General features: G+C 49.8%; 1 protein-coding gene across 1 annotated transcript in view; it reads left to right on the top strand.

Annotated features, from left to right (window-relative positions):
- Positions 1–13,767, top strand: part of NAA50 (N(alpha)-acetyltransferase 50, NatE catalytic subunit) — an 88,460-nt gene that overhangs the window by 63,127 nt on the left and 11,566 nt on the right. The window contains 1 exon segment of the mRNA XM_030203916.1: positions 5,953–6,072. Coding sequence (XP_030059776.1) covers positions 5,953–6,072 — 120 coding nt within the window.

The following is a 13,767-nucleotide window of genomic DNA, read 5'->3' as shown; positions in this document are numbered from 1 at the left end:
TGGTTCCCTGGTGGCTAGAGCATGTTTCTGGTGGTCTGAGTGGGTACTGGATGATAGGGCAGTGGTAGATGCTGAGGTAGCAAAAATTGAGATGGGCTCCGTGTTTTTGGCAGGTTCTTTGTAAGATTTGCTCAGAGCCTCGTCCAAATCTATGGCTTTAAGTGTAGCTGATAAGCGCTCGCTGTGGTTGCACGGTTGGTCCACGGATGCAGTGTCTTAAGTCTAAGTTGAGTAAGTTTCCATTCCTTGGATCCTTTATCTTTGAAGATGATTTGGACAAATTAGTCCGTAGTCTGGGTGATACTAAGGTGCCTCAGCTCCCTGAGGATAGGCCCTGGGGGTCGAGTTGTACCCCGCTGTGTAGCAGAGGGCAAGGGCGTGATTTTCGTCGGTATAGGCCAGGGAGAGTAACTCTGGCTCAGTGGTCCCAGTTTTTTCAGAGGGGTCAGTCCTTTCATGGGACTTGCAGAGGAGGTCGTGAGTCTAGAGCCTCCTTGCAGTCTTCCTCCCATCCTTCCCAATGAAGGTGTCTGGGTCCAACCTCTAGTTCCTGTGGGAGCTCGGCTAACACAGTTTTATTGGAGGTGGGCCCTGATTACCACCGATCAGTGGGTGCTAGAGGTTATTTGAGATGGGTATGCCTTAGAATTCTCGCAGCATCTTCCAGATGCCTTTGTCGAGTCTCCCTGTCGCTCCCGGCTCAAGGTGAGCACCATGCTGGAGACTCTGGAAAGGCTTGACTTACGAGCTATTTGTCCGGTTCCCGCCTCGGAGGTCAAACAAGGTCATTATTCCCTTAAATTTGTCGTTCCAAAGAAGGAACTTTCCGACCAATTTTGGATCTCAAGACTGTCCTTCAGGCCCTCAGTCTCCTCCTTTGTATGGAGACTCTTCGGTCAGTAATAGTGGCAATCAGGTCCTGGGAGTTTTTGACGGCATTGGATCTGGCAGAAGCATATTTGCATATTCCAGTTCAGCCCCTGCACCAGCATTTCCTCCATTTGCGGTTTTGGGCAAGCATTACCAGTTTCAGGCTCTTTGGTTTAGCTACAACGCCTCACAAATTCACGAAGGTGATGGTTGTGGTGGCTGCGCCTCTCAAGAAAGCGAGCATTTTGGTTCATCTGTACCTGGATGATTGGTTTGATCAGAGAAAAATCATATCAGGAGAGCTTGCAGATCACTGATCCGAGTGGATCAGTTTCTGCAATCCCTTGGTTGGGTGGTCAGCTGGTTCCGTCGCAGACCCTCGATTACATAGGGTGTCCTTCGAATACGGCTCGGGGGCGAGTATATCTTCCCCAGTCCCAGATTCAGGCTTTCTTGCACAAGGAGGTGCCCCAGTCAAGGGATTATTTTCAAGAGTTGGGGTCTATGGCGGCAATGATAGAAGTAGTTCCGTGGGCCAGGGCACGCATATGAGGCCCCTTTAAAGATCACTTTTATCCAGATGGTCTCCACAGTGGGATGCCCTATTGATGAAATTGCCTGTGAGGGTCTGGGAACGCGCCACCCTTTGGTGGTCGCTTTGGACGCTCAACCTGACCAAGGGATTATCTCTGGATCCTCCCCAGTGGATAACGGTCACAATGGATGCCAGCCTCAAAGGTTGGGAGCTCACTGTCAGGGTCAGTATGTGCAGGGCCTGTGGTCTCGGACGGAGGCTTCCTGCTCGATCAATTTCTTCGAAGCCAGGGCAATTCGATCAGCGTTGGAAGCATTTTGCCCTCTGCTGCTGAGCAAACCAGTTCGCATCTTATCGGACAATGCCATGGCAATGGCGTATGTCAACCGGCAGGGGGGAACAAAGAGTCTTCTATTGGAAAGAAAAGCAGCTCTGCTCATGAGTTGGGCAGAGAGCCATCTGTCCGCTATCTCGGCAGCTAACGTAGCAGGAGCAGTAAATGTTCAGGCAGATTTCCTAAGCCGTCACACTCTGGACCCGTGGAAATAGGCTCTCCGTCCAACAGCTTTTCAAGCGGTGGTGAATCACTGGGGCCTTCCCGTCATGAATCTTCTGGCTTCAAATCTCAACGCAAAGGTTCCTCAATACTTCAGTCGACGCAAGAACTTCAAAGCAGGCGGAGTAGGTGCTCTGCTCCAGCCCTGGCCGTCAGGGCTTCTGTATGCCTTTCCTCCATGGCCTGGTTCATCTAATTCAAAGGATAGAAGCCGCACAGGGGTAGGGTAATCTTGATAGCTCCGGATTGGCCTTGCAGGCTGTGGTATGCCGATCTAGTGTGCCTTCACTAGGCCCTCCGCTCAGGTTGCCGGAGTCTCCCGGCCTGTTAACACAGGGATCGGTAGTTCGTCCAGACCCGGCTCGATTTTGTCTTACGGTTTGGCTCTTGAGTGGGCTAGGCTGACAAAAAGAGGTTACTCTGCCAATGAAGTTGCCACGATGCTTGGGTCATATTGTCGTTCTACTTCTCTTAATTACATTAGGACTTGGCTGCTGTTTGATCGCGACATTGCTCCGTTTCGGGCTTCGGTTTCTGAAGTCTTGGATTTTTTACAGCATGGTTTTGAAAAGAGTTTGGCTCTTTCTTCTCTTAAGGTTCAATTAGTGGCAGCATCTTGTTTTCGAGGGCGTGTTCAAGGTAAGGCTTTATCTAGCCATCCGGATGTCTGTCGGTTCCTTCGGGTAACGAGTCGTCGTCTTCCTTCTAGGGCTCTCTTCTGCTTGGGATTTGAATCTCATCTCAGTTCTTACTAAGCCTCTGTTTGAGCCCTTGGCCTCCTGTTCTCTTAAGGACTTGACTCTGAAAACAGTAGCCGTTGCCTCGGCTAGGAGACTTTTGGAGTTGCAGGCCTTTTCTCGTCTGTCTGCATTCTTGGAGTTCTCTAAGGAGCGGGTAGTTTTACACCCAGTTCATTCTTTTCTCCCTAAAGTATTGTCACGTTCTCATTTGTCTGTCTGTAGTTTTCCGGTTTTGGGTTCTTCCTCTGGTTCAGAGGATCAACGTTGCTTGAGGTGTCTGGATATCAGAAGAGTTTTGAAGCACTATTTGAAGACAACTGAGGAATTTCACCACTCAGATCAGTTCCTGCTAATTGGGAGCTCCAGGAAAGGTTTAGCAGTACCTAAACCTACCATTTCTTTTCATCTAGAAATGGTACAGGAGATAATTGCATCCGCTTACCTTCTTTCCGGGAGGACTATCCCGAATGGAGTTAAAGCTCCTTCTATCAGAGGTCAAGCTGGGTCATGGGCAGAGCGTTTCCTGGTACCTCCCTTGGGGATTTGTAAAGCAGCTACATTGTTGTCTTTGCATTCATTCTCGCAACATTATTGATTGGATGTGCAGTGTCATCGGGAAGCTGTGTTTTGCACTCATGTTCTCATGGGATTGCTCGGAAAGAGAAGGGATTGCGTGTCCTTCGTGATTGGTTTGTTTTGGAGAATTATCCATTCAAGCATTTGATATGCTTTTGGAAGACTCCTGAAGAAGGTGCTACGGCGCCGAAACATGCTGTGTTGCACAAGGACTCTGAAGGGAGGCATGGTGGTCTATCAGACGTCTGGAACTTCAGGTAGTTTGTTTAGCCTTGCTGGCATGTCTCCCTTTGGTGGAGGACAAGCTGATTTGGGTGTTCTCCAACAACGTAATTATGGTGGCTTACATCCTTACATCAACAGGCAAAGGGGCACACGCAGCTTGGATCTGGTGCACGAATCACAGCTTCTCCTTCAGTGGGCAGATTCCAACTTACAGCTGCTGTCAGCAACTCACATTGCGGGATCTCTGAATGTTCAGGTGGACTATCTCAGCAGACATACCTTGGACCTCGCAGAATGGGATCTGGTGGAGTCGACTTTTCAGGAAATCATGCTCAATTGGGGTCGCAGGTTGTGGATCTCATGGCGACTTGGCGTAATACCAATGCCCTTTGGTTCTTCAGCAGATGGAGGGAGTTTGGAAGGAAGGAATCAATGCTCTTACTCAGCTTTGGCCCACAGAGGTACTCCTTTATGTATTCCCCCTCCCCCTCTCCCCCCCCCCCCCCCCCCCCCAGTCCATGATAGGCCAGGTGCTCTATCGAATTTGGTTCCACCAAATACAGGTGATTCTGATGGATCTGGATTGGCCACATCACCCATGGTATTCAGACTTAATTCGATTGCTAGTGGATGATCGTCTTCCTCTGCCAGATCTACCTGGGCTGTTAGTTCAAAGTCCAGTTCAGATGGAGGATCCCCTCCCGCTTTGGTCTTTTGGCCTGGCTGTTGAGCAAGTGAAACTGAGAAAGAAAGGTTTATTCTCCACAGGTTACTGCTATTCTTCAGACAAGTGGTGTATCTCGACTGCTTATTCTCTGGTGTGGCAAATCTTTGAAGCTTGGTGTGAGAAGTGTGCAGGATGGCCGTACGTGTGGTTTGGCATACAGTTCACTACAGGTTCAGGTTGCTTCATTGGCATGTTATCAGGGCCGCCTTTTGCATTCTTCTTTGTGGCTCACCCAGATGTGGTGTGCTTTCTGAAAAGAGTAAATTGGCTTAAACCTCAGATTCCATTCTGGGCACAGAGATCGAACCGAGATGGTATTGCGGGCCCTTAAAGCACCGTTTGAACCTTTGCACCGGGCTACTTTAAAGGTTCTCACGCTGAAGACTGTTTTTGTTGTTGCCATTGCATCGGTGCGATGAGTTTTCAAGGTCCAGTCATTGTGTCAGGAACCCTTCCTCCATTTTTCCCTGGAGGGAGTGATGATACATACTGCTCCCTCCTTTCTGCCTAAAGTGATTTCATCTTGTCATCTGAATCAGCTGTTTTACTGGCTTTAGGGAAGAGGCTCTCGAGAACTTGCTTCCTTGCGTCTTTTGGATGTTCGCAGAGTTCTGCGTTATTTAGAGGTCACCAACAAAATCCACCAGTCAGACCATTTGTTCTTCTGGCAGATCCCCGCAAAGGGAGGGTGGGGTGGCGTCAGAAGCCACAGTTGACCGTTGGATCAAGGAAGCTATTGCTTCAGCTTATTTATTAGAGGGTAAACCTGTTCCGAGTCATTTTGGTGGGCAATATACTAGAGCAGTTGTGTCCTCTTGGGCAGAGGCCCAGATGATCCCATTATCTGACATTTGCAGACGGTGACATAACTGTCGCTCCACATCTTTTCCAGGCGTTACTGTTTGGATGTGGCAATACGCGCAGATGCGGACTTTGGAGCAACAGTGATTTGTTAGTGAGCTTCGAGTTCCCACCTTACTTAAGGTATGCTTTTTTACATCCCACACGTCTCTGGATTCATCTACTGCTGATGCTAAGGAACAAAAAATTGTCTAATTTTCTTTTGTTTAGGTGCAGCAGATGAATCCAGAGGCCCTCCCTGTCTCATCAGTTCTGCAAAGTTATATTCTTTGTTTGGGGGTTTCTGCTGTTGATTTCTGTTATGAAGTTAGGTGGTGGTCAATATAATTTGATGTAAACACAAAAGAACACAAGTCTTCATGCACTCAAAATCACAAAGGACACAACAAAGATATGGTATGGTCTCTAGACGATGCTTAGAGTCCACATTTATTATGTAGCTTAAAAGACTCGACACAGCCTCTCAAGAATGTCTGGAAAAACCATAAATCTGTCAATATAATATCAAATCAAAAACCTGGTATATTAACACCCAGTGCTTGAAGTCCAGAGCTATACACAGTCAACAGTCCCATTTGTCTGGATTGGTCTAGCAGGATTCAAGGAAAGGAAATTAACAGATATTGATACACTTCACTATAGTTCTTCATGTGCTGTCTGTGCCCTTTAGTCAGAAATACTTTTGGTTTTGATATTTGTTTTTGCAAGGGTGAGCTATTCAAAGTTAATGCTAGCTATAGATAAATTTTTCAAGTTTCAGTACTGTCTTAACCATGTTCCCACCAGCAGTTTTGAAAATTCACATTTTGGTAGATCTGCAAAAGCTGCGCTTACTTGTTTTGTTGTTTCATCCTCTTTGCAGCTTATTTCAATGACATTGCAGTAGGTGCAGTATGCTGTAGGGTTGATCATTCCCAGAATCAGAAGAGACTCTACATTATGACACTGGGATGCCTGGCACCATACCGGAGGCTAGGAATAGGTGAGAGATTCTGCAGCTGCCTGTTCTACAATTGTATTATACTGATCTAGCTGAAATTTCTCTTTTGCTACATCTTTAAAGTACTGTATAGCTGAGTATTTTGTCTTAAGACTTGTTTTATGCTTTTTGTGATTGAAAAGTGCTTTTCTTTATTTTTTTTTTTTTTTGGGGGGGGGGGGAGGGTATATAAATTGCTTCTCAGGCTGGCATTGTAAGGTATTGATTAGATTGTACAGCCATGATTACTGGAAATTGTAAAATCCCTACTTCTCAATATATGAGCTTGCAACTTGTCAATATGCAGTTCCTTGTTGAACTTAGTATTTGGGTCAAAAAATGTATTACTGACCATTGTCAGAAGCATAAAGAGTGGCCTGCTTGAAAAGGTGAGGGTTTAGATACATAGACTAAAATTGTAAGGGCCGGCCCAATATAGAGAGCCTAGATCTGATTCCTGACTTAAGATCTTTTGCTTCCTGGATAGGGTGGGGCTGGCATTGCTACCAAGAATTCACACTCATAAAGGGAGGAAATCCCACTTTTGTCACCAAACAGGCTGAATCGGTTACTCAAGAGGTGTTGAGACAGAGCAGAGCTGTCAGAGCTTAGACCCTAGTTCAAAAGGTTCACAGCCCAGAGGGTATAGTAAGGGGAAGGCAGTATCTGAGGCAGTGGAGAATTAAATGACTTGTCTAAGATCTCAAGGAGCAGCAGTGGGATCTGAATCCTGACTTTCCTGGGTCTCAGCCTCCTGGCTCTAACTATTAGGGACAGATAATACATATTCCAAACTAGTTTGATAACTCAACAATAAACTAAAAGGCTAGCAGAGCTGAAGCCTGGTTGCTATTTGGCAACCTACCAAAAATATTCATGGGTAAATCATTTTATGGTTGCCACTAACCTTAGGATTTGTGTTATAGTGCCAATGACTATCACTATTCATGCAGCCAACATGAAGATCCTAGACTGGGAATTAAGAGCTGACTGGGACCAAGTGTTAAAGTACCTGCATAAATAAGCGTTGGAATGGGGGGGTGGAGAGAAGCCACAAATGCCATGGCACCCTCAAAATGTTTCCACCCTGCCTCTCTCACTGAGAGGTATTTAATCCCTTACCTTGCTCCCCTAGGGCAGCAATTCTGTCATCTTGCATAAGAGGAAACGTGTGGTTGGACGGCTTTACGGCATCGGCTGCCACCCAGGTCGACTCCCCGTCGACATCATTGCAGGGAGCTTCATTGCCACCAGCACGGGCGTCGACCACTTTCTATTCATTTGTCCGGGAAATGTCTGTGGGCATTCCCTTCCCTGTGGTGTCTATGGATGAGCCCAGGACTGAGATGCTCCAGGCCTTTTCAGGAGGTGGTCAGGCAGCTGAAGGCGTGTCGTAAATTCCTGTCCAGGGGTGCTTACGACACTTTTGATGTTGCATCCAGATCCGCTGCTCAAGGTATAGTGATGCACAGACTTTCATGGCTGCGTGCCTCTGACCTGGACAATCAAGCCCAGAAGAGGCTTGCGGATGTTCCTTGCCAGGGGGATAATATTTTTGCGAGGAAGTCGAGCAGGTGGTAGAGCAGCTCCACCAGCGGGAAACCGCCCTCGACAAGCTCTCCCACCAGGCGCCTTCAGCATCTACCTCAACAGGTAGACATTTTTTCCAGGGAAGGAGGAATGCTCCCTATGTTTATAATAAGCGTAGGTACAATCCACCTTCCCGATAACCTTCTCAGGCTCAGCCCCAGCGCGCTCGTTCGCCTCAACAGCGTGCGCCCAGACAGGCCCCTGCAGCTCCTCAGCAAAAGCAGGGAAGGGCTTTTGACTGGCTTCAGCTGAGCATAGCCGCTCTAAAAGTACCTGTGTCGGATGATCTACCGGTCGGGGGGAGGTTAAAATTTTTTCCGCAAAGGTGGCCTGTCATAACCTCCGATCGGTGGGTTCTTCAAATAGTCCGGTTAGGGTACTCCCTCAATTTGGTCTCCAGACCTCCAAATTGCCCACCGAAAGCTCAGTCCTTCAGCTTCCAGCACAGGCAGGTACTTGCAGAGGAACTCTCCGCCCTTCTCAGCGCCAATGCGGTCGAGCCTGTTCCACCCGGGCAAGAAGGGCTGGGATTCTATTCCAGGTACTTCCTTGTGCAAAAGAAAACAGGAGGGATGCATCCCATCCTAGACCTAAGGGTCCTGAACAAATTCCTTGTCCAAGAAAAGTTCAGGATGCTTTCCCTGGGCACCCTTCTTCCCATGATTCAGGAAAACGATTGGCTATGCTCTCTGGACTTAAAGGATGCTTATAAACACATCCCGATACTTCCTGCTCACAGGAAGTACCTTCGATTCCGTCTGGGAACACAGCACTTCCAGTATTGTGTGCTGCCCTTTGGTCTCTCGTCTGCGCCCAGGGTGTTTACAAAATGCCTTGCAGTGGTTGCAGCGTCGCTACGCAGACTGGGAGTGCATGTGTTCCCTTACCTCGACGATTGGCTGGTAAAGAACACCTCCGAGACAGGAGCTCTATAGTTCATGCAGATGACTATTCAACTCCTGGAACTACTAGGGTTTGTTCTAAATTATCCAAAGTCCCATTTTCTTCCAGTTCAAAAACTAGAATTCATAGGAGCTCTGCTGGACTCACAGGTGGCTCATGCCTATCTCCCCGAGGCGAGGGCAGACAACCTTCTGTCTCTTTTTTCCATGGCCAGAGCGTCTCAGCAGATCACAGCTCAACAGATGTTGAGGCTTCTAGGCCATATGGCCTCCACAGTTCATGTAACTCCCATGGCTTGTCTTCATATGAGATCGACTCAATGGACACTAGCTTCCCAGTGCTATCAAGCTGCAGGGAATCTAGAGGATCTGATCCAGCTGTCCACAAACTTTCACAATTCCCTTCGGTGGTGGACGATTCGATCCAGTTTGACCTTGGGACGTCCTTTTCAAATTCCTCAGCCACAAAAAGTGCTGACAACGGATGCATCCCTCCGGGGTGGGGAGCACATGTAGATGGGCTTCACACCCAGGGAGCTTGGTCCCTCCAGGAATCGGGTCTTCAGGTCAGTCTCCTGGAGTTGCGAGCGGTCTGGAATGCTCTAAAGGCTTTCAGAGATCGGCTGTCCAATCAAATTATTCAAATTCGGACAGACAATCAGGTTGCCATGTACTACATCAACAAGCAGGGGGGCACCGGATCTCGCCCCCTGTGTCGGGAAGCCGTCCAGATGTGGCTTTGGCCGCGCCAGCACAGCATGCTTCTCCAAGCCATGTATCTGGCAGGCGTAAACAACAGTCTGGCCGACAGATTGAGCAGGATAATGCAACCTCACGAGTGGTCGCTCAACTCGGACATAGTCTACAAGATCTTCCGAGCGTGGGGCACCCCCTCAGTGGATCGGACAGCCTTTAGTTGTTCGCTTCATGAGAGGTTTGCTTTTGTCAAAGCCCCCTGTCAAACCTCCACCAGTGTCATGGGATCTCAATGTCGTTCTCACCCAGCTGATGAAACCTCCTTTTGAGCCACTGAATTCCTGCCATCTGAAGTACTTGACCTGGAAGGTCATTTTTTTGGTGGCTGTTACTTCAGCTCGTAGAGTCAGTGAGCTTTCAAGCCTTGGTAACCCATGCTCCCTATACTAAGTTTCATCATAATAGAGTAGTCCTCCGCACGCACCCTAAGTTCTTGCCGAAGGTGGTGTCTGAGTTCCATCTGAACCAGTCAATTGTCTTGCCAACATTTTTTCCCCCGTCCTCATACCTGCCCTGCTGAACATCAGTTGCACATATTGGATTGCAAGAGAGCATTGGCCTTCTATGTGGAGTGGACAAGCCCCTTCAGACAGTCCGCTCAAATGTTTGTTTCTTTTGATCCCAACAGAAGGGGAGTTGCTGTCGGGGAAACACACTGTTTCCAATTGGCTAGCGGATTGCATTTCCTTCACTTACGCCCAGGCTGGGCTGACTCTTGTCGCGAGGCCGCCATTTTATTTCTATATTTCCGTCTGGTCAGGCGATGGCTGCTGAAACAGTTAAGCGCTGCTCCCGCTGTGGTAAAAGCAAGTCAGCAGCGGGCTTTGCAGTACGTGCTCCTTGTACGCTCGTGCTAGTACGGGCATGGCGAGTGGTGATTCTTCCCACTCGATGGAACTGGCAGCGGGTGCCATTTTGGAAACGCCGTGTGGCTCAACCCTCGCTGTTGTGGAGGTGTCTGAGTGCGGGGGGGATGCCTCGTTCCGAGGCTGCTAGAGGAGCTCCTTCCCCCGCTTCTCCTAATTTGGTGGCAGAGGGCCAGGGTGTGAGTTTTTCTCCCCTGAGTTTGTGCTGTTTATGCATAAAGTCTTTATGTTAAAAAGAACGTCTGACACTACGATGTTGTTGGCTGCGGAGCTTACTTCTTCCCCTGAGCATTGGACCGACACTTAACGTAGACGGGTAAATTCCCCGTCTGAGAGTGGCGCATCTCCCTTTTCCCCCCTGTGGTCAGGATGTGGGGAGTCTGACGGGTCTGGCAGGCCCTCATGGACGGATGATCCAGGTGAGGGTACCTGTTTGCCACAGGACTTGGATGACTCTAAAGCGGTACGGATTTTTCACCGCGATGAGCTGCCAGCTCTCATTTCTGACGCCTTGCAGGCCCTTTATTGAAGATCCTGCCGAGGGCGAGGCCTCCTCTGTTAATCCTAGGATGGCTAGTACTAAGAAGCCTTCTAGGGCTTTTCCTTTGCATGACTCCATCCAAGAGCTTATTTCAGCTCAATGGTCTGACCCTGATGGGCCTCTGAAGGTAGCCAGGGCTATGGGTCACCTTTATCTTCTGAGTGAGGATCACGGCCCTGTTTGGGATGCCTAAAGTGGATGCGTTGGTCATGGCCGTGACTAAAAAGACCACTCTCCCGGTGGATGGAAGGGTCGCATTGAAGGATATGCAGGACCGGCGGCTAGAATCAGATCTGAAGCGGTCCTTTTAAATCTCTGGCCTTTCCTTAAGGGCGGCTATTTGCAGTTCTATGCAGCTAGGGCTTGCCTGTCCTGGTTACAGCAGGCGGTTTGATCAGCCCGAGGATGGTGCGGGTGCCCTCTCTGAGGTTGGCCCGCATATGGAGTCTGCCCTGTCCTTTTGGCTGATGCCCTTTATGATCTGGTCCGAGCTTCGGCTAAGCAGATGTCTGTGGTGGTTTCTGCCCGCCGTCTTCTTTGGCTGCGGCATTGGGCAGCTGACATGGCCTCTAAGCAAAGGCTGGTGAGGTTACCCTTTCGGGGCCTTCAGTTATTTGGAGAGGAATTGGAGAAGATTGTTAAAGACCTAGGGGACTCTAAATCCCAACGGTTACCTGAGGATAGGCCGCGGCCTTCTTCCAAAAGTCCTGTTTTTCCCTCCTCTTGCAGGCCACGTTTCCGCGAAGCTCGCCGCTATCGCCCGGGGCGCTCTGCTGCGTTTTCTCAACGTGCCCGTTTTCAGCAGAGGAACTCCTTTCGCTAGGACAAACGTTCCGCAGCGGCCGGCCAATGGCCAGGAGTTCAGGGGCATTCTCAGCAATGACGGGACGCCGGTCCACTCGTAGATTCCTGCAGTAGGGGGTCGTCTTTCCCTCTTCTTCGAGGAGTGGACCAAGATTTCTTCGGATCAGTGGTCCTAGACCTGATCAGAGAAGGCTACGGATTGGAATTCGTTGCCCCAGTGAGAGACGCTTTTATAGAGTCCCGATGCGGCGCTGCCGTCAAACGGGCGGCGGTAGAGGAGGCCTTTCAAGTCTTGCTGCAACTCGGAGCGGTGGTTCCGGTGCCTCCGCCGAACGCAGCTGCAGTCGCTAACTCTATTACTTTGTGGTCCCTTGAAAAGGCAGGTCTTTCAGACCAATCCTCGACTTGAGTCAACGAGGCCCTAAGTACGACACTTTCGCATGGAAACCCTGCGCTCAGTCATTGTGACGGTTCAGCCAGGAGAATTTCTCACATCTCTGGACCTCAAGGAAGCTACTTTGCACATTCCTATCTGGCCCCCGCATCAGCGGTTTTCTCGGTTTGCGGTGTTGGGCCAACATTTCCAGTTTCGGGGCCTTGCCTTTCTACCTAGCCACAGCTCCCATACCTTTTCCAAGGTGATGGTGGTGGTAGCTGCCTTTCTCAGGCGAGAGGGTATCGGTTTCACCCATATCTAGACGACTGGCTCATCAGGACGGATTCAGCAGACGAGAGCCGACTCGCCACGACCAGAGTTATAACGGTTCTTCAGACTCTGGGCTGGGTGATCAATTTGCCCAAAAGTCACCTGACCCCCTCTGTCTCTCGAGTATTTGGGGGTCCGTTCGTCTTTCTCCCGACCAACAGGCGATGCAAGCCTTCAGAATCAGGTCCATGTGCTCCTGCGGATGCCTCGCCCTTGAGCTTGGGACTTTTTTTCAGCTCCTGGGGTCGATGACGGCCACCATGGAGGTGGTTCCCTGGGCGAGAGCTCACATGAAGCCGCTGCAGAGTGCTCTGCTGCAGCAATGGGCGCCAATCTCCCAGGAATACCAACGCAGACTAATGGGGCTTCCTGTGGCCCGGCACAGTATGGATTGGTGGCTCTCCGACAGGATGCTGCGACAGGGAATGCCGTTCGCGCTCCGCTCTTGGTGCCTGGTGATAACGGATGGCAGCCTTTTGGGCTGGGGAGCTCATTGCCAGGGCAGCTCTGCTCAGGGTCAGTGGATGCCCGTGGAAGCGGAGTGGTCCATCAATTGCTTGGAACTGAGAGCGATATTCCAGGCTCTTCTGGCCTTTCACAAGACTCTGAAGGGACTTCCTGCCCGAGTTCTGTCAGACAACATGACAGTGGTGGCCTACATCAATCGTTAGGGCAGCACGCAGTGCAGGGCCCTGGCCACAGAAGCCACTCAGATTTTCCTCTGGGCCAAGCTCCACTTGCCTCTGCTGTCCGCAGCTCAAATAGCAGGTCAGAGCAACATGCAAGTCGATTTCCTCAGCAGACATCAAATCGACCCGGCAGAATGGGAACTGGCAGAAGTTTTTCTTCAGATTTGTTCCAAATGGGGGACTCCTGGATTGGATCTATTGGCATCAAGTTCAAATGCCAAAGTACCTCGCTTTTTCAGCAGAAGAGATCCTCGCTCGGTGGGGTTGGATGCACTGGCTCAACCCTGGCCCTCAGGCCTCCTGTATGTGTTTCCTCCTTGGCCCTTGATAGGGCGAGTCCTACTGCGGATTCAACTGCACCGAGGATTGGTGATTCTCATCGCTCCGGATTGGCCAAGGTGTCTGTGGTACGCGGATCTCCGTCGGATGCTGGTGGAGGCTCCACTTCCTTTGCCTCTGGTGCCGAACCTCCTGGTTCAGGGTCTGGTGACTATGGAGGATCCCTGCCGATTTTGGTCTTACGGCCTGGTTGTTGCTGCATACATTTGCTGGGCTTGTCGGGTGGATATTGTGGACATTCGGGAGCGGAGGAGTATGTTCAGCACATCGATTTTCCAGGTGACAGAGCCAGTGTCCCACCGTGTTTAGGGATTGCTTTTGTATATCCCGCATATCCTGAAATAGTGGGAAGTAATGTATTAGGAGAAATTAGAACTTACCTGTTAATTTTCTTTCCGTTAGTTCTTAACACTATTCCAGGAGCTCACCCTTTTACCTGTTTCTGGAGCAGGTATTTCTGACTTGTGCACAGGCTGTAGCACGGTTGTCTCTCTCCAGGGACTCC

The sequence above is a fragment of the Microcaecilia unicolor genome, chromosome 5 (assembly GCF_901765095.1).
Source record: "Microcaecilia unicolor chromosome 5, aMicUni1.1, whole genome shotgun sequence".
Classification (NCBI taxonomy): Eukaryota; Metazoa; Chordata; class Amphibia; order Gymnophiona; family Siphonopidae; genus Microcaecilia; species Microcaecilia unicolor.
This window is presented reverse-complemented; position numbering and strand designations above follow the sequence as displayed.